This window comes from Somniosus microcephalus, chromosome 9 (genome assembly GCF_052327205.1).
Source record: "Somniosus microcephalus isolate GS21.2 chromosome 9, FLI_Smic_1.0, whole genome shotgun sequence".
Taxonomy (NCBI): domain Eukaryota; kingdom Metazoa; phylum Chordata; class Chondrichthyes; order Squaliformes; family Somniosidae; genus Somniosus; species Somniosus microcephalus.
The window spans coordinates 117,645,420-117,672,733 of record NC_140995.1 but is presented as its reverse complement, the minus strand read 5'-3'; the positions used below and the strand labels follow the sequence as shown (position 1 = coordinate 117,672,733).

Sequence of the window (27,314 nt, the reverse complement as noted above, 5' to 3'; positions counted from 1 at the left end):
TTAATTGATCCATTACACTTTGAATAATAGTTAGTCAAGATTCTGACCCAGTGAAGTAGACCTCAGACCAATGGAATTTTCCACCCTTGCCTTGACTGGACTTACAAGTTATTAATATGTAAGGGTAGTGATTCATCTCGGGTGGTGGCGCAAAATGGCCGGTATCTGATTGGCCGCCTGTTATACGCAACACCCGCTATTCAGTTCCATTGCATTCAATGTAATTAACTGCAGGGCGTGGTGTATAACAGGTGGTCGATCCGATACCGGCAGCTCAGACGAATTTCTACCCCAGATTGTTTAAATATTCTGGAATAACCGTATGTCTCATTCCCAGGATACTTGTGTTTATTACACGTGAATTAAATGGTGATATGCAGTGCATCTGGTATTAACTATAAAACCATTGCTGTGCACTCTGAAATTACATTAAATCCCCAACACTACATCACGTATAATCACTACTTGCAGAGTCACTCACAACAATATGTGCAAGGACACAAAGACATAAATACAGAATACAGCGGGTGGCTTGCAACGGGGCCGAGCAGCGTTGTTGGGAAGAGGAGAGAGAGAAGGTGGAGCACACAGGGTGCGGCCGGTGCTACGAAACCGGGCTGCGTATAGACCCGAGAAGAGGGAGGCAAGAGTCCCACAGGGTTGTTCCACGACAGGAAAATAATAAAAGAAGAAATATTAAACGCGCAGGAAACCGCGAGGAGCTGCAGGTTGCAACGGAAACCGCGGAAAGCAGCGCTAGCAACAGCGGGGAAGAAAGAAAGAAAAAGCGCGGGAGGCGCCATCTTAATCAGCGGGGGAAGGCGGCAAAGCACGGGAGGTGCCATCTTAATCAGCGGGGGAAGAAGGCAAAGCGCGGGAGGCGCCATTTTAGATTTTCAAGATGCCGAAGACTGGCTGTATCACTGCCTTTGATAATACAATAGAGGACTGGACCACGTATGTGGAAAGAGTCGAGGTATATTGCGAGGTAAACGAAATAGCCGATGAGAAAAAGGCATCGGTATTGCTAAACTTAATGGGCGCTAGAACGTACGGCCTATTGCGGGACCTGATTACTCCAGCCAAACCGAAGGCGAAGAGTTTTAACGAAATTGTTGCTGTCCTACAGGAACACCTAAACCCTGCACCGCTGTTGATAGCCGAAAGATTTAAATTCCACAGGAGAACTCAGCATAAAGATGAGAGCAATGCTGAGTACCTTACGGAACTACGCAAGCTATCAAAGCACTGCCAGTTCGGAGCAGGACTGGCAGATACACTACGGGACAAATTTGTCTGTGGACTCCTGAGTGAAGGAACACAGAAGAAGTTACTCTCAGAGAAAGAGCTGACACTAGATAAGGCTTTCAGCGTGGCAGTATCGTACGAAGCAGCAGCCAGGGGAACTGCGGAAATTCAACAAAAGCCACAGGAATACGGCACCCACGAAATGACACGGGGATTTGCAAAATGTTATCGCTGCGGCAGAACTAACCATGACCAGAAGGACTGCTGGTCCAAGGACAAAATATGCAGGCAATGTGGAAAGATGGGACACATTGCACGAGTTTGCAGGTCTGGGAAGAATACCAGCGACAACAAAAAGGCTACTAAGGAACCGTACAAGAAAGTACAAAAGATGAGCAATAGTGAATCCGGGAACAGGAGACTAAGCTGTCTCAAACTTCACAATGTAATCGCAAAAGAGGATCACCGAACCATTTGGGTCACCCTCACGATAGCAGGGTCCCAAGTTAAAATGGAATTGGATACAGGATCAGCGCTAACCGTCATGAATCGACGAGACAACGAGCGGCTATTCTCACACATACCCTTGAGAGAGACATCCATCGTCTTGACGACGTATACGGGGCAAAAAGTATACCCCAGAAGAAAAATAAGGGTGCCTGTCGAATACAACGGCAAGAAAATACGGAAATTGTATCTCTACATACTGCAAAATGGTGGACCACCATTATTGGGACGTGAATGGATCAGGAAGATAAGCTTAGATTGGCACTCCATTCGTGCAATAACGGTGGACGGTAAAAAAGATGAAGACGTCACTCCTGGACGATTGTCAACAATCTTAGCTAACGCCAAAGAGGTATTTCAACAAGAACTGGGCACGCTTAAAGGCGTAACCGCCTCGATAAAAATAGAAGAGAATGCAATTCCCAAGTTTTTCAAAGCAAGACCGGTACCATATGCAATTCGCCCAGCCGTCGAGGCAGAGCTGGAGAATCTGGAGAAGGCAGGCATGTTGTCTAAGGTCGACTGGAGCGAGTGGGCGACACCCATCATTCCTGTCATGAAGAAAACGTTAAGCAATAAGTCTGAGGAGCCAAGGAAGGTTCACATCTGTGGGGATTTCAAGGTGACGGTGAACCCAGTCCTTCACACAGTACAATATCCTCTTCCAAGGATAGAAGACATCTTCGCCTCACTGTCTGGAGGGAAGCGTTTTACAAAAATTGACCTAGCACAAGCATATTTGCAGATGGAGGTTGAAGAATCCTCTAGGAAGTATCTCACGATAAACACTCACAAAGGTCTTTACCAGTATAATCGACTGGTATTCGGAGTAGCATCAGCTCCGGCGATATGGCAAAGAGTGATGGAACAAGTCCTGCAAGGGATTCCGGGGACTCAGTGTTACTTGGACGACATCCTAGTGACAGGTGAAGATGACAGTGAACACCTTAACAACCGAGAACAGGTGCTCACTAGACTACAGGAACATGGGCTACGAGCCAACCGCCCCAAGTGCGAGTTTTTTAAGAAACAGATATCGTATTGTGGCCACATGATTGATGAAGAGGGGTTACATAAGTCCCCTGACAAAATTGAAGCGGTTGTTAAGGCCCCAGCGCCTGAAAATGTGTCGCAACTGAGGTCATTCCTCGGATTGGTGAATTACTACCATAAGTTTTTGCCGAATTTGTCGACAATCCTGCACCCACTGAACACCCTGCTACGAACGGGAGTAGCATGGAAATGGAGCAATGACTGTAAGCGGGCTTTTCAGAAGAGTAAGGACTTAATCACTTCAAGAGAAGTATTGGCTCACTACAACCCAGCACTGCCGATCAGACTGGCGTGTGATGCATCTCCCTACGGCATTGGGGCGGTAATGTCACATAAATTCCTTGATGGTTTAGAGAGGCCGATAGCTTTTGCGTCACGCTCGTTAACTTCTGCCGAGCGTAACTACGCCCAGATTGACAGAGAGGCCCTCAGCCTAGTGTGGGGGGTGAAGAAGTTCAATCACTACCTGCACAGTCAAAAATTTACTCTACTAACCGATCATCAACCTCGTCTCCATTTTCAACCCTCAGAAGGGCGTACCGATAATGACAGCGCAACGGCTGCAGAGGTGGTCCCTTTTCCTAGGGGCACACCAATATGACATCGAGTACAAAGGAACTAAACAGCATGGGAATGCTGATGGATTGTCACGCCTACCGTTGCCGATGGTGGAAGAAGACGACCTTGCAGTGAATCCAATGGAGTTATTCCACTCAACCATAGTCGAATGTCTCCCTGTGACGAATGCAAACATAGAAAAGGAAACACGGAATGACCCGACACTATCACGGGTCTATGATTTAACGGTGAAGGGATGGCCAGCACATGGCGAACCACTGCTGCCAGCATTCTCGCCAAGAAGAGAACAGCTGTCAGTGTGCAGAGGAACCTTGATGTGTGGATCCAGAGTAGTAATTCCACCTAAGTTGACGGATAGCGTGCTCAATGAGCTTCATGAGGGTCATCTGGGTGGGGTAAAAATGAAGAACTTAGCCAGAGCATTTGTGTGGTGGCCGGGAATCGATAGAGAAATCGAAGAGATGACCAAGAGCTGTGCAGGATGCCAGAAGGTCCAAAACGCCCCACCACAAGCTCCTCTACATCCATGGGAGTGGCCCTCATCCCCATGGCAAAGGGTGCACATTGATTTTGCTGGTCCCTTCATGGACTCGATGTTTTTAATTGCGGTGGATGCACATTCAAAGTGGCCAGAGGTAATAAAAATGTCCTCAACCACCACGGAAAAAACTATCACAGTTTTACGAACCATATTCGCCAGGAATGGGCTGCCTGAACAGATTTGCTCTGACAATGGACCACAGTTTGTGTCTGAAGAGTTCCGGAGGTTCTTAAAGAACAATGGTGTTAAGCATTACACATCTGCCCCATATCATCCAGCCACTAATGGATTGGCCGAGAGGTTTGTTCAAACATTCAAGAAGGCTATCAAGGCAATGTGTAATGAAGATATACCCCTACAACACAAGGTGGACAACTTCTTGTTTGCCTACCAGAATGCGACACATGCGGTTACCAACCAAACTCCAGCCATGATGTTCTTCAATCGAAGACTACGATGCCCCTTGGATTTGGTTAAGCCAAACGTCCGAAGAGATGTGGAGAACAGGCAGTTTCAGAATATGAATGAAAGGCCGACCAGGAGTTTTAAGATAGGTCAACCAGTTTTGGCCCGGGATTACCGCACCGAGAAATGGCAGCCAGGAACGATTTGTACACGGCAAGGACCTCTCATGTATACCGTGGACGTTGGAGAGAGGATTGTAAGACGCCATGCTGACCAGATTCTAGAGTCACTGGAAAACGTCAACTCCACACCATGATCTGATACACCTGGTAATGAAATCGACGTACCAATTGCAGCTACCGCAGAATCGGTGATATTGGAAGATGAACCAAACAACGACATTGATCCCGACTCAACCTTGCCAGAGGAACCTGATACCCCAAAGAGGCGTTATCCAGACAGAATCAGGAAGCCTCCTCAAAGACTGAGCTTATAATTGCTTAAACTTAACCAATGTATCTAGCAACCGTAATTGTGATTGTAATTAGTTATCATTTAGTTGTTAAATGAATGTTATGTACTGTTTATCTAAAAGGGGAAGAATTGTTGTGTATGTACCTTTAAGAGAATAACTGGTCTCAGACTGCAGTACCGGCAGTGACCACCCCTGTATAAAAGGCGCTAGTAAGCCTCTGTAGTTTCAGTTTCCCGATTGATTCCTTTCAGTAAAGACTTGTTTTGTTCAACTCCTGCTGTCCGTGTCTCAATCATACACGGACATAATAGTTTGGACATTTGCTGAGATGACACTTCACGCTTTTTTTCTATGGAAGATTATGAAGGGTTTTGATAGAGTAAATAAGGAGAAACTGTTTCCGCGGGCAGGAGGGTCGGTAACCAGAGGTCACAGATTTAAGATAACTGGTAAAACAACCAGAGTGGAGAGGAGGTGAATTTTTTTTTATACATCTTGTTGTTATGATCTGGAATGCACTGCCTAAAAGGATGGTGGAAGCAGATTCAATAGTAACTTTCAAAAGGGAATACTGTACTTGAAAAGGAAAAAAATGCTGGGTTAAGGAGAAAAATCAGGGGAGTGGGTCCAATTGGAGAGCACAGAAAGGCAGAGTATTTCCTAAATGGTGAAAGATTGGGGAATGCAGATGCTCAAAGGGAGCTGGGTGTTCTTATACACGAGTCACTGAAAGTGAATGTGCAGGTGCAAAATGCCATTAGGAAGGCAAATGGTATGCTGGCCTTCATTACAAGAGGATTTGAGTACAGGAGTAAAGAAGTCTTACTCCAATTATATAGGGCCCTGGTGAGACCACACCTGGAGTACTGTGTACAATTTTGGTCTCCTTACCTAAGGAAGGATATACTTGCCATAGAGGGAGTGCAACGAAGGTTCACGAGATTGATTCCTGGGATGGCGGGACTGTCGTATGAGAAGAGATTGAGTAAACTAGGCCTGTATTCTCTTGAATTCAGAAGAATGAGAGGGGATCTCATTGAAGCATACAAAATTATTACAGAGCTTGATAGGGTGGATGCTGGGCAAATGTTTCCCTTGGCTGGGGAGTCTAGAACCAGGGACCACAGCCTCAGGATAAAGGGTAGGCCATTCAGGACTGAGATGAGAAGAAATTTCTTCACACAGAGGGTACTGAATCTTTTGAATTCTCTACCCCAGAGGGCTGTGGAGGCTCAGTCATTGGGTATATTCAAAACAAAAGTCGATAGATTTCTGACTAGTAAAGGCATCAAGGAATAGGGCCGGTGAATGGAGTTGAGGCAGATGATCAGCCATGATCTCATTGAATGGCGGAGCAGGCTCGAAGGGCTGAATGGCCTACTCCTGCTCCTATTTCTTATGTTCTTATGTATGATTTTGTGTTGATACAGGGATTTAGCAGTTATTATTGCTTCCTCCTGATGTCTGTACCAAAGATCTGCTCCATAATAAAAGGAAAATTGAAGCCTCTGTGGATCGACCTAATTCTACATAGGTGCACCAGGCAACAGCTATGGGAGTTGCCATGGCTACACCAATGAAGGCAATAAAATCAACTAAGTCAGAGCAGATATTCTAGTTGCACAACCAGAATCGGCATCAGGTTGTGCTATAAAAGGAGTGGACACCTAACTTGGATGGAGCAAAATCTAGAAGCTCAAGTAAAAATATATTTTATTTTTATAATTTTTAAGCACACGTTTCTTTGAGGCTCATTCATATATCATCCCTGATAATAAACATGAGCAAAAACAATCTAGTTCAACAATTCTCAAAACTTTTTACAACTGGGGCCATCAATAAAATCTCACCTTCTCACACCCCTTTAACTAAGGATACTGATTAAGTCAGAGAAAAGTCTCTCCTTCCTTTCCATGCGTCATTCTCCTCTCCTTCCCTTTACTGTGTCTTTATTTCCCTTCTGTGGCTCTCTCCTCTCTCATTCACACCTTCCCTTTTTCATCAGTTTTTTCTCCTCCCTCATAATTCTCTCACTCCCCCAATCTTCAGGTTCACTTTCTCTCCTTTTCTGATTTGTTCTCTCTCCTCCCCTTTCTGGATTGCTTGGATTCTTCTCTCTTCTGCCACTATCTCCTAAATCTCAACTTTTCTTTGTTTCTCCCACTCCTCTTTCCTCCCTTTCCTATTTCTTGCCTCAATCCTGTTTTCTTTTCACGGGATGACTGCAGGTCCTCTTGAACCAGAAAGAGATATACTGTGGTCACGGCCGAGGAGCAGGCAGGGTCCATTCATGGGAGCAGGAGCAGACTGGATCTGGGACCATTGCAGCAGCAGCAATTTGAATTTATATAGCACCTTTAATATATAAATAACTTTCCACGGTATGTCACAGACAGGTATGAGGAAAACAAATGCCCAGCCCGGATGGGAAAGATCAGGAGTGGGGGAACCAAAAGCTGGGTCAAGCAGATGGGCTAGGAATCACATTTTAAAAGGAGGAAAGGCTGCTGGAGAATCAGAGCGCTTTAGGCAGTAAAATCCAGAGAGTAGGACCCAGGCAGCGGAAGGTACTGCCACTAATGGTAAGGGGAATAAACAAAAGGCCAGCGTCAGAGGAACAGAGCATCTGGGAGTTTATAGGGATGGAGGAGATTGCACAGATAGGGTGGGCAAAGCCATGGAGGGATTGGCAAAGCCATGGAGGGATTTAAAGACAATGATTTTGAATGTAATGCTTTGGGGAACTTGGAGCCAATGCAGGTCAACAAGGACAGGGTGCTCAGTGAGCAGGACTTAAATGTGGAACAAGGATACCTATAGGGTTCAATAGGATGTCAAGAATGTAAACTGTTCAGTTCAGCCTGAGATTGTGGCTGGGAGAAAGTCAAAGGAATAGAATTTAATCAAAAAGAAAATACTGCGGATGCTGGAAATCGGAAATAAAAACAGAAAATGCTGGAGATACTCAGCAGGTCAGGCAGCATCTGTGAAGAGAGAAACAGAGTTAATGTTTCAGGTCGATGACCTTTCGTCAGAACTGGAGTTGGAACTGGAAATAGAGTTTATCATCGGGGCCTACAATCTCATTGTTAGTTTATGGTAACTGCTACATTTGGCCCTTTGTAACAACATGACCACAAAAAGATATGACCAGGTAATGACAAAGTGACACCACAGAGGAATTTTAACTGTTTATTGCTTGCAGAAATATAAACACAATGGACCAAAAATTCCCGTCAAAATAATGGTGGGGCTAATAGCGTCGCTGTTTTAAGTTTTAACAGCTTTAAGTTCCTCGGAGTCCACATCACGGAAGACCTCTCCTGGTCCCTCAATATCTCCTCTCTGGTGAAGAAGGCCCAGCAGCGCCTATATTTCCTAAGGAGGCTGAAGGGATGTAACCTGTCACCCCTGATCCTCTCTAACTTTTACCGCTGCACAATAGAGAGCATCCTGACAAACTGTATCACAGTATGGTATGGCAGCTGTAGCTACGATGACCGGAAAGCCCTGCAGCGGGTAGTCAAAACTGCCCAACGCATTACCGGCACCCGGCTACCGACCATAGAGCACATATACCAGAAATGCTGTTTACGGAGGTCACGGTCCATCATCAAAGACCCTACCCACCCCAGCCACAGTCTGTTCGCCCTCCTGCCATCTGGGAGACGCTACAGATGCATTCGCACCCGTACGACCAGATTTAGGAACAGCTTCTTTCCCAGGGCTGTCATCCTACTGAACTCCACAAATAAACTCTAAAGCCTGCACATCTGCCAATGCACTTTATTATGGTTATGTTTATGTTAATGTATTACAAGCCAAATGTATGTTGAATGTTTAAATGTCTTAATCTAAATGTACACTCTCGGGAGCCGCAAGCCTACATTTCGTTGTACTGCACTTGTGCACTAACAATGACAATAAAAGTTGATTTGATTTGATTTGATTTAAGTGCAAATGCCACAGCAACTTCAAGCGAGGGCAGATGAATGATTAAACATACAAATCGAGACGTTGCTGTTGGAGTTGCGCTGCTCCGCTGTTAGCTTTGCATCTCGCTGTCTGGCTCCCCATTGATATGCATTGGGTGGCGTGAAGTTGCTGTATTTGCATGGTAGATACAAAGTAAACTCACCACAGAAAGTTAAGTCAAGTCAATTCAAGTCTAAGTAGCCTTATAACGACATGATAAGTGTTAATTACTGCCAGTCAACCTCTCTGGCACTGAGAAGTAACTATTACAAGTGTGGAGTCTCATTCCTTCAGGTTTTAATTGTTGAAATTTATTTTTTTAATTAAAATAATTTTTTTAAATTCTTCTGCTTTTTTCTCTCTCTTAGTCCAATCTTTTTTTCTCTCTCCTGGATCTGATTTGACATTGAATTCATCCACTCTAATTTACACTTCCTTGTTCAGACCTTGTGCTGTTCATTTCACAATCCTTCAATCTGATTGGTTAAGGAGATACATAGTTGCTTGCCCTGTTCACTCAGATTCCAGGTGCCATGTAGAGGGTGCCGCACCCTTTCCATCTCGCACTTCCAGCAACTTGCCATGCAAAATACCATGGCGATTAAACGGACAAGGGCAAGTCTAACTAACTGTAGGCACCATTCGTTGAGTGGTTACAGGATTTTTTGGGTCAATATAAATTGGGAGCATTAAATGTCTTAAATTTTGTTAAATTCAAACATCGTGGCCAAGAAATTGGGTGTTGGCTGAAAACAAGCATGCAGTGCAGACTACCAATACAGGGAGAATGTGCTGCCTGCTGATTACAATGATTCTTGCGTGCAGTTAGCACTATCATTGGGTTGTTAGGGATCAATCATCCAATAATTGAAAAATACCGGAGATGCTGGAAATCTGAAACAGAAACAAAAAACTGCTGGAAACACTCAGCAGGTCAGGCAGCATCTTTGTTGCCTGACCTGCTGAGTGTGTTCACCAATAAGCAAATGTTGTATAAACACCAAAGTAACTGAACCACCAAACCCACATAGCTTGCCTTTACCAGCATGGATTCAGAGCCCTACCAGTCAAACATGGTAGGAGGAGGCAGACCTGTGTGGGAGTGGCAGCGGGACCCGAGAGAAGGCGGAGCAGCCATAAAGGAGCGCTGCAGAGAAGTGCTGCGAGTTGGAAAAGAGTCCGAGAGCGGGAGCAGTCAAACAACAACTGCGAAACCACTAAAGTGACGCCACAACCAGGGAAGGAGCTGATTGGTAAGTAGGACCTGGTGAGTATTTCTACAGGCCAGTTATTGAATTAAAAGTAAGGTCTCTAGTTTAGAGTAAGTAGTGTTTAAAGTGAAGTAAGGTCCCTAGTGTATTTAATATTCTTTAATTTAAAGGGAGTAAGTTAAGGTTAGGACATGGCAGGCAGCTCGGCTGCGTGGAGTGCTCCTCCTGTGCTATGTGGGAAGTCAGGGACACTTTTGGTGTCCAGGACGAACACATGTGCAGGAAGTGTCTCCAGCTGCAGCTACTCGAAATCCGCGTTTCAGAGCTGGAGCTGCGGCTGAAGTCACTGGAGCATCCGCAAACCTGAGATCTTCGTGGATTGTACCTTTAACGAGGTGGTCAGACCGCAGGTAAAGAGTGCACAAGCAGACAGGGAATGGGTGACCACCAGACAGAGTAAAAGAACTAGGAAGGTAGTGCAGGAGTCCCCTGGGTCCATTTCCCTCTCCGACGGATTTTCCATTTTGAATACTGCTGGGGGAGATGGTTTCTCAGGGGAATGCAGCAAGAGCGAAGTCCATGGCACTACGAGTGGCTCAGCTGCACAGAGGCGAGGAAAAAGAGTGGGAGAGCAATAGTGATAGGGGATTCTATCGTAAGGGGAACAGATAGACGTTTCTGTGGCCGCAGATGTGACTCCAGGATGGTATGTTGCCTCCCTGGTGCCAGGGTCAAGGATGTCACTGAACGACTGCAGGGCATTGTGAAGGGGGAGGGCGAACAGTCAGAGGTCGTGGTTCACATTGGTACCAATGACGTAGGTAGAAAGAGGGATGAGGTCCTGCAACAAGAATTTAGGGAGCTAGGTAGCAGATTAAAAAGCAGGACCTCAAAGGTTGTAATCTCTGGATTACTCCCGGTGCCACGTACTAGTGAGTATAGGAATAGGATGATAGAGCAGATGAATGCATGGCTAAAGAGTTGGTGCAGGAGGGAGGGCTTTAGTTTCCTGGATCACTGGGTCTGCTTCTGGGGAAGGTGGGACCTGTACAAGTCAGACGGGTTGCACCTGAACCGGAACGGGACCAACATCCTTGCAGGGAGGTTTGCTAGTACTGTTGTAGAGGAAAAAACAAGTCAGCGTGGAAGGCAGAGCAAATATGTAACTGCAGAATGGAGTATGGCAAGGCTGGATGGCATTTATTTTAATGCAAGGAGTCTTGCGAGTAAGGCAGATGAATTGAAGGTGTTGATGAACACATGGGAGTATGATATTGTTGCTATCACAGAGACATGGTTGAGGGAGGGGCAGGACTGGCAGCTCAATATTCCGGGGTACAGAATCTTCAGGCGAGACAGAGGGAGGTATGAAAGAGGAGGGGGTGTCGCAATATTAATCAAGGAGTCAATTACTGCTGTAAGGAGGGATGATATCTTAGCAGGTTCCTCTAATGAGGCCATACGGGTAGAACTTAAAAACAAAAAGGGGGCAAGCACTTTGCTGGGAGTGTATGATAGGCCCCCAAACAGTCAGGGGAGATAGAGGAACAGATATGTAGGCAAATCTCAGAGAAGAGTAAAAATAATAGGGTAATAATAGTAGGAGATCTCAACTTCCCCAATATTAATTGGGATAGTCAGAGTGTGAAAGGCTTAGAGGGTGCAGAATTCTTAAAGTGCATCCAGGAGAGCTTTTTGAGCCAGCATGTAGAAAGTCCTACAAGAGAGGAGGCGGTACTGGACCTAATTCGAGGGAATGTAGCCGGGCAAGTGGGAGAAGTGTCAGTAGGAGAGCATTTTGGTGACAGTGACCATAATTCGGTGAGATTTAAGGTAGTCATGGAAAAGGACAAAGATGGACTGGAATAAAAGTTCTAAATTGGGGGAAGGCCAATTTTAATGTGATAAGGCAGGATCTGGCCAAAGTGGATTGGGATAAGCTACTTGTAGGAAAATCCACATCAGAGCAGTGGGAGTCTTTCAGAAAGGAAATAGAGAAAGTACAACGCCAACATGTTCCCGTAAAGGTCAAGGGTGGGACTGTGAAGGAATAAGCCATATAACCTATTCAGAAAAATACACCATTCCATGAAAGAATTCTGGCTTTATTAAAACAGGACAAACTGGGTCTGGAAATCTAGAGACCGAACGATGGAGAAGCTGTGGTAGCATTCTGGCTATTGAGAGAAGATAGTTGACGCTGAATCAATAACCTTATTGAAACAGAAGGTTAAATGCTCCTGACAGTCTGAACCTTTGGCAACCAAGACAATAGTTCACCCTGTCTAAGGTGTTCTAATTTACACCTCGTAAAGAAGCACATAAAAGTAACAAACATCTGCCTTCATAAAAATTATACCAAGTAAAGTGCACCTGCTGTTACACCGTTTTTTATGATAAACTTAGAACACCTAAAGGAGAGACATGGTTCTGTAGTGCTACCAGCTGAGGTGACTAAGAATTTCAGGGGTCAGCAGAAAAATGACTAGAGATAATTAGCTTACATTAGCAGAAAACCTTAAAGGAAAGACCACTGGAAAAGAGTATAAATATTGAACTCTCGAATGGGATAGTAGACTCGCTTAAAGGGGCAAAGTGATTCTCGGCTTCAGAGCCAGCTCTGTAAGTCTCCAACTCTTAGTACCTTGGGGATCAAAGGTACTGTATTTGATTTTGGTGGATATCCTGAATAAAACTAAGAACTGTAAAACTGTAGCGAAGTTAAGATTTGAGAGTAGGTTCTTCTGATAATAGAATTGTAAGTTTTCTTTTTTTGGAACTGTTAATGTTGCGATTGACTCACCAACTGTAAATTATATGTCCGTTCTTTAATAAATCTATATATTTTTAGAATTGTCTCACATAATACTTCTGTATTAAACTCGCAAACTCAATCTCTGTACACTCTTTGGTGAGGAGTTGCAGAATTCTGGGGGAGTGTTCCGGACCCTCATAATATCCAGAACATAACAGTCTAGCTAAACTTATTAAAAGTGCTATCTGGAGGATGGTAACCTTTTCAGGTTGTTCCTTTCCTTTAGGGAGAGATAGTCCGGACCTTTAGGCCCAATTAGACCCATCTTTAGGATTCGGCTACCTCAAACTTTAGTTGAAAGTGAACGTCTGAGGGATACGCCTGATCCGGGGTAGCCCTAAAGGGGCTAGGACTAGTAATTATCCCTTCAGGACCAACAAGCCCAGGAAACCCTGGATGTCAAGGGATATACAAGAATGGATTAGGAAAAAAAGGGAGGCTTTTGGCAGATACAAAGGACTAAAAACAGTGGAAGCCCTAGAGGAGTATAGAAAGTGCAGGGGGGTACTTAAAAAAGAAATTAGGAGAGCAAAGAGGGGGCATGAAAAAATACTGGTGGGCAAAATAAAGGAAAATCCCAAGGTGTTCTATAAGTATATTAAGGGTAAGAGGATAACCAGGGAAAGAATAGGGCCCGTTAGGGACCAAAGTGGCAATCTGTGTATAGAGCTGGAAGATGTGGGTGAGGTTTTAAATGAATATTTTGCATCTGTGTTCACTATGGAGAAGGATGATGTAGGCATAGAAATCAGGCAGGGGGATTGTGATGTACTTGAACAAATTAGTATTGAGAGGGAGGGGGTGCTAGCGTTTTTAGTGGGCTTAAAAGTGGATAAATCCCCAGGCCCAGACGAGATGTATCCCAGGCTGCTGTGTGAGGCAAGGAAGGAGATTGCAGGGGCTCTGACACAAATTTTCAGAACCTCTCAGGCCACAGGGGAGGTGCCAGAGGACTGGAGGACAGCTAGCGTAGTACCATTATTCAAGAAGGGTAGTAGGGATAAACCAGGGAATTACAGGCCAGTGAGCCTAACATCAGTGGTAGGGAAATTATTGGAAAAAATTCTGAGGGACAGAATTAATCTCCACTTGGAGAGGCAAGGATTAATCAAGGATAGTCAGCATGGCTTTGTCAGGGGGAGATCATGTCTAACCAATTTGATTGAATTTTTCGAGGGGGTGACTAGTTGTGTGGATGAGGGTAGTGTACATGGACTTCAGTAAGGCTTCTGACAAAGTCCCGCATGGGAGACTGGTCAAGAAGATAAGAGCCCATGGGATCCAGGGCAATTTGGCACATTGGATCCAAAATTGACTTAGTGGCAGGAGGCAGAGGGTGATGGTCAAAGGTTGTTTTTGTGACTGGAAGCCTGTGTCCAGTAGTGTACCGCAGGGATCGGTGCTGGGTCCTTTGCTGTTTGTAGTGTACATTAATGATTTAGATATGAATGTAGGAGGTATGATCAGCAAGTTCGCAGATGACACGAAAATTGGTGGAATGGTAAATGGCGAGCAGGGAAGCCTCAGGCTACAGGACGATATAGACAGGTTGGTCAGATGGGCAGAACAGTGGCAAATGGAATTTAACCCTGAAAAGTGTGAGGTGATGCATTTTGGGAGGACTAAAAAGGCAAGGGAATAAACAATGAATGGTAGGATCCTAGGGCGGACAGAAGATCAGATGGACCTTAGTGTGCATGTACATAGATCCTTGAAGGCAGCAGGACAGGTAGATAAGGTGGTTAAAAAGGCATATGGGATACTTGCCTTCGTTAGCGGAGGCATAAAATTTAAGAGCAGGGAGGTTATGATGGAGCTGTACAAAATGCTAGTTAGGCCACAGCTGGAATACTGTGTGCAGTTCTGGTCGCCACACTATAGGAAGGATGTGATTGCATTGGAGAGGGTGCAGAGGAGATTCACCAGGATGTTACCTGGGCTGGAGCGCTTCAGCTATGAAGAGAGACTGGACAGGCTGGGGTTGTTTTCCTTAGAGCAGAGAAGGCTGAGGGGGGACCTGATTGAGGTGTACAAAATTATATGGGGCATAGATAGGGTAGATAGAAAGGAACTTTTCCCCTTACTAGAGGGGTCAATAACCAGGGGGCATAGTTTCAAGGTAAGGGGCAGGAGGTTTAGAGGGGATTTGAGGAAAAACTTTTTCACCCAGAGGGTGGTTGGAATCTGGAACTCACTGCCTGAAAGGGTGGTAGAGACAGGGACCCTCACAACATTCAAGAAGCATTTAGATGAGCACTTGAAACACCATAGCTTAAAAGGCTACAGACCAATTGCTGGAAAATGGGATTAGAATAGATAGGGCTTGATGGCCAGCGCGGACACGATGGGCCAAAGGACCTCTTTCTGTGCTGTATAAATCTATGACTCTATGGAACAAACAGATTAGTAACAGGATTAGCTACAGCCAATCAGATTGCCAGGAATAGAAATGGTCATATGATCACCATTGACAAACAAGACCATTTAGAAGTGTCACAATGTTAAAGGTCAAATGATCAGTATTGGTCCGTAGCACATGCCAGTTTTTTTTTAAATATCTTATAGATATTTCAGTCCATGGGAATAGTTCTGTTCTGACATGCACTGCTATCATGTAGTTTATGTGCAATGTATCCACAATGAAGAATTAATAATTGGAACATGATCAGAAGCATTAGCATTTTAAGTTAATGGTATCTGCATTAGAATTAAGGTATCAAGAGACTATTACTAAATTTCAATTCTTATTTGGATTAGGACGTAATTTTTGAACTGGGGTCTATGAGGGAATGAAAGGATGTCTATGAAGTTGATTTCTGCCTATCATGTTCCTCTATTTGTTGATTTACTAATATATTTTGGTTAGTGTATGCTAATAAAATGAATTTTCTGCTATGATAGTTTTTCTTTGAGTAGCTACATATTGTTGTTCAAAAATTACGATATTGAGGAGGACCCCACATAGAGAGAAAACGGGGAATTACAGACCAGTAAGCCTGACATCGGTAGTGGGGAAAATGCTAGAGTCCATTATAAAAGATGTAATAGCAGAGTACTTGGAAAACAGTGACAGGATCAGACAAAGTCAACATGGATTTACAAAAGGTAAATCGTGCTTGACTAATATGGAATTTTTTGAGGATGTAACTGGCAAAATAGATAAGGGGGAACCAGTGGATGTGGTGTATTTGGACTTTCAGAAGGCATTCGATAAGGTCCCGCATAAGAGATTAGCGTGTAAAGTTAAGGCACATGGGATTGGGGGCAAGGTATTGACTTGGATAGAGAACTGGTTGGCAGACAGAAAGCAAGCAAAGAGTTGGAATAAACGGGTCTTTTTCCGTGTGGCAGGCAGTGACTAGTGGGGTACCGCAGGGATCGGTCCTTGGGCCCCAGCTATTCACAATATATATTAATGATCTAGACAAGGGAACTAGATGTAATATCTCCAAATTTGCAGACGACACAAAGCTGGGTGGGCGTGTGTGCTGTGAGGAGGATGCCGAGAAACTCCAGGATGATTCGGACAGGTTGGGTGATTGGGCAAAAGCATGGCAGATGCAATATAATGTGGATAAATGCAAGGTTATCCACTTTGGTGGCAAAAACAGGAAGGCTGATTATTATCTGAATGGCAATAGATTGGGAGAAGGGGAAGTGCAACGAGACCTGGGTGTCCTTGTGCACCAGTCGCTGAAGGTAAGCATGCAGGTGCAACAGGCGGTTAAGAAGGCAAATGGCATGTTGGCCTTCGTAGCGAGAGGGTTCGAGTACAGGAACAAGGATGTCTTGCTGCAGTTGTACAGGGCCTTGGTGAGACCACATCTTGAGTATTGTGTGCAGTTTTGGTCGCCTTATCTGAGGAAGGATATTCTTGCCATGGAAGGAGTTCAGCGAAGATTCACCAGGCTGATACCTGGGATGGCAGGAATGACGTATGAGGAGAGATTGGGTTGATTGGGCTTGTATTCGCTGGAGTTCAGAAGAATGAGAGGGGATCTCATTAAAACTTATAAAATTCTGACAGGACTGGACAGACTAGATGCAGGAAGGATGTTCCCGATGGTCAGGGAGTCCAGAACCAGGGGTCACAGTCTAAGGATAAGGGGTAGGCCATTTAGGACAGAAATGAGGAATTTCTTCACCCAGAGAGTGGTGAACCTGTGGAATTCTCTACCACAGAAGGCAGTAGAGGCCAATACATTAAATATATTCAAGAAGGAGTTGGATATATTTCTTAAGGCTAAAGGGATCAAGGGGTATGGGGAGCAAGCAGGGACCGGGTACTGAATTTGGATGATCAGACATGATCGCATTGAATGGCGGAGCAGGCTCGAGGGGCTGAATGGTCTACTCCTGCTCCTATCTTCTATGTTTCTATAGAAAAGTTTGAAAACCTGTAGTTGAGAATATCAAGTTCAACTTCTTATACTCAAATTCATTCATGACTTTTTAGAAACAACTTAAGTCTGGAGTTGACCAGTCAATACTGTATAGTTATTACTACTTACTTGTATGGGGCAATATAGCTGTTACTGGAGAGTAAGTCACGCGAGTGTAGTTACCACGTCCAATGCAATTATCCAGTTCTATAACTTTCTTTACAGAACATTGTGCCATCCCATGATCACTGGTGATAATTACATTAACTGTGTTCCAGAGTCCAGTCTTTTGAAGTTGATCAATTAAATAGCCAATGTGATCATCCACTTCCTTCAACATCTTGACCAGTTCTTGACTGTCAGGTCCATAATGGTGTCCAGTGGCATCAGGCTCCTCCCAATACAATGCACCAAAATTAATGGGTTCTGTTGAGTTGGAAAACCATTTTATAATGTGGTCAACTCTCTTACTGAATGTGACATTGTGGTCATATTTCAAGTAATAGGAAGGGGTTGTATTGTGTATTGACACATCAGTACCAGGCCACATTCCTCCACCACTCTTGTGCCCTTGTTGCTGATTAGTTATCCAAATTGGTGTGGCCTCATTCCACCAAAATTCATCTTTATCTGCGAAGATTGAAAAATTCTTTTTGGTGGCTGCATCATACATTTGATTGGCCACAATACCATGGCTTTCTGCATAGCGGCCTGTGACAATGGAGTAATGATTTGGGAAGGTTTTGGTAACAAACACATTTGTTACATGCTTCACATGGGCTCCATCAGCAATCATTTTCTGAAGGTTAGGAAATTCGTAATCTTGAAGATAATCGGCCCTGAATCCATCAAAGGACACGAGAAGTAATCTAACCTCCGAGTTGCTTGTTGCATTATTACAGTGGCACTCAAGGAATCCAGATACAAATACCAAGAAATAAACCCAGAAACTGTGCATTGCGGGATAGTTTTCTGAAAGCTTCCACTGTCTTATAGATCTTCTGGCAGGCCAACTTGGTACACTAAAAAATACAAGACAGTCATTAAATGGCAGATACAGCGATAATAAAAAATGTGATTGTCAACACCTCATACTTCCAACTGGGTCTTTAAAGAAAAAATATATTAACAAAAGGGTTTCAGGGTGACAACATCTTCTGTTCCTACTAGCATTTGGGAGATCATCTTTTATCAATGACAAACACAGTACCAAGGCTATGATATCTGTCTCTGTATCACACATTACGAAACAAAAAGGTTCAGGCTACTGGCCCAGTAAGGCACAATTTGCTCAAATAAATCATTTGGAACCAAATATTAGAGGGGTGAATTGCATATGAAGATTAGAGTTTTACTAACTATATAAGCAGTTAAAATTAAACTATAGAAAATATTGCAATGTTTTCAAGCACTTCCAAAAGAGCTAGGAAAAATCAACTCCATTTTCTCTGCTATAGCACATTAGAAAATATCTGCAAATTTATGCTGAATTGGGAACTTTCAAAATGTGGTTTTTAGTTTTATCAAAACTAAGTTAACAGTTTGTAGCACAAATAGATCAGTCATACATAGCACTGAGTTTAATTATTGTACCCTTTCCTATAAATAAACGTAAAAGTATCTTGGTAAGAAGGGAAGTAGGGAAGAAGGGAAAAACCGGGGAACTACAGGCCAGTGAGCCTAACATCAGTGGTAGGAAAATTATTGGAAAAAATTCTGAGGGACAAAATTAGTCTCCACTTGGAGAGACAAGGATTAATCAGGGATAGTCAACATGGCTTTGTCAAGGGAAGATCATGTCTGACTAATTTGATTGAATTTTTTGAGGGGGTGACTAGGTGTGTGGATGAGGGTAACGCAGTGGATGTGGTATACATGGATTTCAGTAAGGCCTTCGATAAAGTCCCGCACAGGAGGCTGGTCAAGAAGGTAAGAGCCCATGGAATCCAGGGTGCCTTGGCACATTGGATACAAACTGGCTTAGTGGCAGAAGGCAGAGGGTGATGGTCGAAGGTTGTTTTTGTGACTGGAAGCCTGCGGCCAGTGGGGTGCCACAGGGATCGGTGCTGGGTCCCTTGCTGTTTGTGGTCTACATTAATGACTTGGATATGAATGTAAAAGGTATGATCAGTAAGTTCGCGGATGATACAAAAATTGGTAGGGTGGTAAATAGCGAGGAGGGTAGCCTCAGTCTGCAGGACGATATAGATGGGTTGGTCAGATGGGCGGAACAGTGGCAAATGGAATTTAACCCGGAAAAGTGCGAGGTGATGCACTTTGGGGGGACTAACAAGGCAAGGGAATACACAATGAATGGTAAGACCCTAGGCAAGACGGAGGGGCAGAGGGATCTGGGTGTGCAAGTACACAGATCCCTAAAGGCGGCGGAACAGGTGGATAAGGTGGTAAAAAAGGCATATGGGATACTTGCCTTCATTAGCCGAGGCATAGAATATAAGAGCAAGGAGGTTATGATGGAGCTGTATAAAACACTGGTTAGGCCACAGCTGGAATACTGTGTGCAGTTCTGGTCGCCACACTACAGGAAGGATGTGATCGCTTTGGAGAGGGTGCAGAGGAGATTCACCAGGATGTTACCAGGGCTGGAGCGCTTCAGCTATGAAGAAAGACTGGGCAGATTGGGTTTGTTTTCCTTGGAGCAGAGGAGGCTGAGGGGGGACATGATTGAGGTGTACAAAATTATGAGGGGCATAGATAGGATGGATACTGAGGAGCTTTTTCCCTTAGTAGAAGGGTCAATAACTAGGGGGCATAGATTCAAGGTAAAGGGCGGGAGGTTTAGAGGGGATTTGAGAAAGAACTTTTTCACCCAGAGGGTGGTTGGAGTCTGGAACTCACTGCCTGAAAGGGTTGTGGAGGCAGGAACCCTCACAACATTTAAGAAGCATTTGGATGAGCACTTGAAATGCCATAACATACAAGGCTACGGACCAAATGCTGGAATATGGGATTAGATTAGACAGGGCTTGATGGCCGGCACGGACACGATGGGCCGAAGGGCCTCTATCCGTGCTGTATAACTCTATGACTCTATGATAGTCTATCATATCAATACACTTTCTATAATCTACGAGATCCATTTGACCATCAGAAAAATGAGCCTATTAAAGTTATCAAAACTGAAATATTAATGCAGCACTGTTAACCTTTGTCTTGTGGTCAAGGCACTGCTCCACAATTTCTTAGCTGAATAGGCATTGTCCCGTTTATGTGAAACAGCCACATAGGGAAGATAGCTTTGGGTGTCTCCTTGTTAAAAACAACATCACTTATATTCTGTATACAGATCAGCATATTTCATAACTTTTCTTTCGTGTAAGTTTCCATCCTGTCCTGCCAAGGAGATAATAATTAGAGGACGTAGATAGTTTTACATAGCTGCAAAGTAAAACAGAATTGCATAAGAGTCATCTGCGATGAGGCAAGATCTTATCTTGAGAAAATAGCAAGCTGTCTCGAGAAGCTCAGAATCATATTGTGCTCTGAAAGGCTGATGGAGATAAAGCTCCAAATCTGCAACAATGGTGTCACATTTGCCACTTTCCAGGCACCTCCCCCGCATCTAGGGAAGATTGGAAAATTATGGCAAGCCCTTCCGCTATCTCCTCCCCCAATTCCCTTAGCAACCTGGGATGCAAGCCATCTGGACCAGGTGACTTATCCAGTTTAAGCATACCCAGCCTTTCTAGTACATCCTGTCTATCAATTTTCACCCCTTCCATTGCTTCTACCTTTTCCACTTCTACTGATATTTTGTCAGCATCCACCTCCTTAGTAAACACCGATACAAAGTACTCATTGAGTATTCTAGCCTTGTCCTGCACCTCTAAGCATATATCACCTTCTTTGTCCCTAATAGGCCGCACCCCGCCTCTTACTACCCGCTTACTGTTTACATGCAGGTAGAAGATTGTTGGGTTCCCTTTTATGTTAACCGCCATTCTACCCTCATATTCTCTCTTTGCCACTCTTATATTCATCTTCACTTCCCCTCTCAACTTATTGTATTTGGTCTGGTTCTCCCTTGAAGAATTCACCTAACATGCATCATACACCCTCTTTTTGTGTTTCATCATCTTCTCTGTCTCCCTCGTCATCCAAGGAGCCCTTGCTTTGGTTCCCTTACCCTTCCCTCTTGTTGGAATGTACCTAGCCTGTACTTGGAACATCTCCTCCTTAAAGATCATCCATTGTTCCATTACAGTTTTTCCTGTCAGTCTTTGGTTCCGTTTTATCCTGGCTAGATCCTTTTGCATCCCATTGAAGTTAGCCCTATTCCAGTTTAGAAGTTCCACTCTAGATTGTTCCTTGCTCCTCTCCATTGCTAATCTAAAGCATTAACTTGAAGGCCTCACCCTCATTCTAAAGTCTGGGCTTGGACTTGTGTGTTGCCTTTCAGCAGAGCGGCAGTGTTTTATTAAGCGAGAGACTGCGTGTTTATTTTAAGCTCATTAGCATCGGGCCGGTGAGCTGCTGTGCGCTAAATGGGCGTCCCGATGTAGCTCGCCAGATTGATGCCTCCCAATAGGAGGCCATCCCGGCTGCCAGCAAGGTAAGGGTGGGGGAAGGATCATGATCACGGTGGGTAGGGGTCCTCAGGCGACAGCGGCCCAGATTATTTTTGTTCCTCTCCATTGCTAATCTAAAGCATTAACTTCAAGGCCTCGCCCTCATTCCAGGCCTCATAAAAATAATTCCAAACTGACCTTGGCTCGACTTATTCGGTTCCATCACCTGTGTGCATGGCGCCACCTCTGACCAGTTTCAAACTAAAATGGCAATTGAGGGCCTGGGGCCCAAATTTGCATATTACATTGGGTCTACTGTCTGAAACAGGCAGGCGCTTTGGGCGCCCAGCGGTGGTCCCTTTCGACATGCTGCCAGCCTATTTGTCGGCGCTAACGGGGCAGTAAGGTTACCAAGCCCATTTTGACACTAGGCAATAGAAGTGAAAATGGATCCCATTGTTTCTTTTTAAGCAGGATGACTCTTTTTTAATCAAAGAGGCTGTGTGTGTAAAAAAAAAACTAGATTACACTTATTTTGTGTTCTAAAAACATCATGAAGAGCATTAAGCTCAGAGAAGATGTCTTTCTTCATTGTTACATAAGCAAAATACTGCAGATGCTAGAAATCTGAAATAAAAACAGCATTTTGTGTTTTTATTTTTTTCTTCATTGTAATTGATTTGATTTTCAATAAAAGTTGCATTTTGAAGCAAACAGTCTCTAATTATTTCACCTGGTATCGCTTGTTATATTGACATTTAGAAGATATAACCATTCTAATCACTAACAGCTGTCAGTTACACTCACTCACACCCAGTGACAGACATACACATGGAAATATCACAAAAAACAATCACAAAATGCCAAATTCAATTTTACAGAGATCCCTTAGAAAGTCACACATCAGTGCTGCCGCACATGGAATTCCCCCCCAAGCCTATCCTGCCAGTTCTGTGTCCTCCCCACTCCCCTTACTGCTGACAGGCACCAGGAATTCCACCTCACATTCAAAACCCGGTTGTGGCAAATATCAGCTCTGCCTTGCATAGTTCTACCAAATCTCAGGTTCCCACTCCTCAGTAATGCCAGATCAAAGGATACCCCATGCTGCCAAACTCCATTACGGTAATGTCAAACTCCAGGACTCCCACCCGAGTGCTGCCAAACTCCAGAACCATTCCCCAGTGTTACCAAGAGCAGCCAATACTTATTCCCCCTCCCCAGTACTGCTAAATACCTCTAACTGTTGCATCCTGCTGTGTATTCTTTGCATTAAAAATGGTAAGGGATATAAATTAAATACATAAAAGGAATATAAAGGCTACTAGTTTACAGTTTTCACAAAATAATGGACCGAGTTGTGACATTCAATACCCAAAGCACTAGACAAAAATTGTAGAATATATTTTAATAAAAATGGAAATTGATTTATTCAGGCAGTGTAAATCAATGACTCTAATGTTGTCCCCTACATGGCACATGCACCCCATTGTTATAAAACACCACATCCTCTGGCTCACCTTGAGCAATCTATTAGTAGGAGGAAATATGGGCAACATAAGTACTGCATGAACGGCATAAAAATAGCTTTTACCCGCAGTACCATGCTCCCCTCACCTCCCCATTAATGCTGGGGCCAAAGCATATTTCAAAAAGACCCTGATGTGCAAGTATTGATTACTACATTGTACTTGGAGAGGGACACTTCTGACAGATCATCCAGAGTGTTTTTGGGTAGGTTAAAACAAAATGGGATTTCCTCAAAGTTGCTAATACTGTAGTAGGTTTATTGTGGCTAGCAATTCACAATACTTTCAAACAAATGAACAAACTTAATTCACTGTAGCAATCATGTATTATCTCAAAAACTAAAATCACAACCCCTTCCCTTAACTGGTAAATTCATATCAATTTCCACTTGATTTTTCTTTGCAATAAATATGCTCCATTTCCCCATCAGGTCATGTAGTTGGAGTCCCAACCTAACCAAGTAAACTAAATCATACTGGACATTCAAAGAAGCTGGAGACGAGGCCTGTCTCTTAATTGTTGCCGCACCACACAATAAGGAAACTGGGCCATGCATTGGTAATATCATAAACATGCTCTCGTTTAGACTGGCCTGTCATAATTTCCGATCCTCTGCAGTAGTTTTTTTTTTTTTACTGCCAGCATTAGAACTAACAAATTTAATAGTACGAGTGTTCCTCTTTCAGGGCTAGAAAGGACAGGTGCTGCATGTTGATTTGAAATACAAACATCTGATGTCTGCAAAGTAACCTTAAAATATACCATTATGTTTCTGTGTCTCTAGGTGTAGGTGCTACAAAAAAACTAGATATTTAAACATAAACCTGCAGCTCCAAAATCAGAAAATGTCAGAAATATACAACAGCTCCATGAGCATCTGAAGAGAGAAACTGCCAACCACTGACTATTTGTAAAACAGGAACTATGTTCTGGAGATAATAGAAGTGAGCAAACCACAAAAGCTGGGGGGAAAGTTAAAGGAGCTCAAACAGAAAGACAAAAAATAGCAAAAACTAAAGAATTGAAACTATAAATTTAAATAAGCAGAAACACAATAGAACACATTCTATAAAAACAATCCTGATATAGTCAACTAATTCCAGGTAGAATTCAGATAATAGAATAATAAATGATTTCCACAGCCCAATTTTCTTTCCCAGTTAATGTTATAGTCTGATGAGCAGCTTTTTCACCTATTGCAGGTAACACGATTCCACCGCACGTCAGCATCTGGTCTGACCTGCCAGGCTTAAATTACAGCAAAGAGAGCTTTAGGAATATCAGTAAGAAGAGTCACTTAACTTGGGCTGCAAGCTTAGTCAAATAAGATAAGAAAATTAAAAATTTTAAGCAACTACCTTGAAGAACCTTGGTACGGATCCTAACTACTGGGACCACAAATTCAGAAAAATCGACCTGCTTGTCTAAATTCTGCTTCCCCCAATTTTTGGATTCCCCTGCACCAATTCTATATTTGCATATAATCAGTGCCGATGACCTTAAAAATCGACCCTAGCACCTTCAAGGCATTACAGGAGAAAAAAAGTAGGGATCATTTATATACCTGTCCCTCAGTTTACAATAATACATTGGCATTTAATGTGCACATATATTTAAAGTGATCAGTAGCAACCTTTACATCTGCATTTCCAGGATCGTAGCTATTCAATCATGAAGGAACTGCTGTTGGTGTAGTTATGTTGGCACTAATTTCTAGTGTTCTTTCTGTGAGTCATGCTACAGTAAAGCTTAAAATGCAATTTGATTCCGATCTGATTATTCTTGTCGCAAGGGCAAAAGCGCATTTTGTACTGGGAAGCACCCTTTTTCTGGAAGCTTTAACTATTACACGGCAAAACATCAGATACTGTACTATTGGCCCACATGAGCTCTGCCAGGGCTATATGACAAAATAGCAAAAAGTTATGTTATCAGTCCTAGAAAAAAACCAATCATCTCTCTCTCTCTCTCTCACACACATGAACACTTATATCAGATAGATAAAAACAGAATACAGGTACTTGAAGTTTGGGGCCAGACAAAGGTTTGGTCTCCAGTCACACCTGGGTTTTATGCTGCACAATGGTCTGTAATAGAGATTTCTGTTCAGGCACCAGTTAAATTTGTTCTTTCATGCATTAGAGTATTATATAAAATATTAGTCAGACCACACTTGGAGCATTGTGTCTGGTTTCAATCATACTCCCAAAGGACAGAAGTACTGCAAAGGTTTTAAGATGGTCAAGATTAGTAACATCTTAATTCATTGAACTATGAAAGATAACTCAGTTTCTCTCTCCACAGATGCTGCCTGACCTGTTGAGTGCTTTCCAGCATTTTCTGTTTTTATTTCAGATTTCCAGCATCCGCAGTGTTTTGCTTTGGATCTATGAAAGATGCTGTGGGAGAGTTAGATTTGTCCTCATTTGGATAGGTAACTATGATGATCAGTATGGTATGCAGGGTATGGTAACCATGTGATTATGGTGCTGGACACGCAACCCAGAGGTTGAGAGTTCAAAACGCACTTAGACAAGCTGTGAAACTGAATTCAATTAATCTGGTAAATTGTGGGCTGGCACCAGAAAAATCCAACTGGATCACTAATGTCCTTCTGGGAAGGGATCTACCCTACCTGGGCTGGTCTATATGTGACTCCAATCCCACATTATGTGGTTGATTCTTAATGCTCTCAGAGCAACTGCGGATGGGCAATAAATACTGCCCACATTCCAAGAATTTAAAAAATCTTAAAATTAAGAAACAAAATGGTGGGTTGATATACTGAAGACCAAAAAGACATCATTACAATCCAAGGAGACCTTGAGGTAAATGCAACTGTTTGTAATCTAGGCTGACACTTCAGGCAGTACTGAGGGAGTGCTGCATTGCCAGAAGTGTTGCTTTTTGAATGAAATGTTTATTGTCTCCCCTCTCAGGTGGACATAAAAGAGCAGAGTTTTCCTGGTGTCCTCACCAACATTTATCCCTCGACCAACACTACCAAAAAATAGATTAACTGGTCAATTTATCTCATTATCTTTGAGGGACCTTGCTGTGCACAATTGGCTGCTGTGTTTTTTTACAACACTGACTGCATTTCTAAACTACTACATTAGCTTTGCGATGTCCTGAATTTGTGAATAAATATATAAATGTAAGTTCTTGCTTTCTTTCTTTCATACTTCAGGAGTGATTCTTCAAACCACCGCTCCCAGCATGAAGCAGGGCATACAAGGGGTACAATCGTGCGTAAATTGTCAGTAATTTCCTGAGCTGCGAGTTCCTCTCCCCATTCGGAGTGCCGGATCACAGAATCACCTTTTTTGGAATTTTCACCCATTGCAATTGAAACATTAAAAAGGAGCATTAATTATTAAGCACTCAGCTATTTTCTTTACATGAGGATCCTCAGATATTATAGAAATGCAATTTATTATAAATGGGTTTTCTGCCAAGGCACAAAGAAAAATTAAATAAGCAAGTTCTAGTACAAAATTTCCAAGCAAGGTGACAAATTTGAACAGCATGTTCTTATTCTTATTTCCTTATATATTTACTTTTAATATTCACAAACATCCTGTTAGCTCTCTTTACATTACAAAGATTCAATATTGTAAACTATGGTATAATAAAAATAAAATTATTTTTTCTTCAATACTAATCACAGGGAAATCAGAAGGTTTACTATAGTAAGTTTTCAGGCTGTTTACAATGTGATCTTTGTGCTTCTGAAGCCTTTTCTTCTTTATTGCCACAAATTAAGCATATTGTTTATTGTCAGGATTAGAATTAGTATGATATGATTAGTAAGGTTTGATTATTTAAATGGTGTTTCACATCATGAGGTGGAATTGCTGGAAAATTTTCTTTAAAAAAAAGTCTCATGATAGGCTATTTCAAAACCAAATTTACTGCTGGTCCATTAATTCATTGAGATCATCTGACTGATTTTCAAGTCCAGCCAATTACCAATATATTACAGTAGCAGCTGTAAGTATAGAATGTGAACAAAATCTCAGTTTCATAGTTAACAATATTTTTGAAAGACGAGTGGATCTCCT

At 43.1% G+C, this 27,314-nt stretch overlaps 1 protein-coding gene across 5 annotated transcripts in view; it reads right to left on the bottom strand.

The window, feature by feature from the left end:
• Positions 1-27,314, bottom strand: part of enpp4 (ectonucleotide pyrophosphatase/phosphodiesterase 4) — an 87,630-nt gene that overhangs the window by 19,228 nt on the left and 41,088 nt on the right. For 3 of the 5 annotated variants that reach the window (XM_085997071.1, XM_085997068.1, XM_085997072.1), the window contains exons 3-4: positions 20,359-20,545; positions 17,321-18,213 (exon numbers count right to left, since the gene is read on the bottom strand). In XM_085997071.1, coding sequence (XP_085853197.1) covers positions 17,321-18,149 — 829 coding nt within the window. In that variant the 5' untranslated portion in view covers positions 18,150-18,213; positions 20,359-20,545. The remainder of the gene's footprint in view (positions 1-17,320; positions 18,214-20,358; positions 20,546-27,314) is intronic. The other 2 variants (XM_085997069.1, XM_085997070.1) reach the window with 2 other exon arrangements.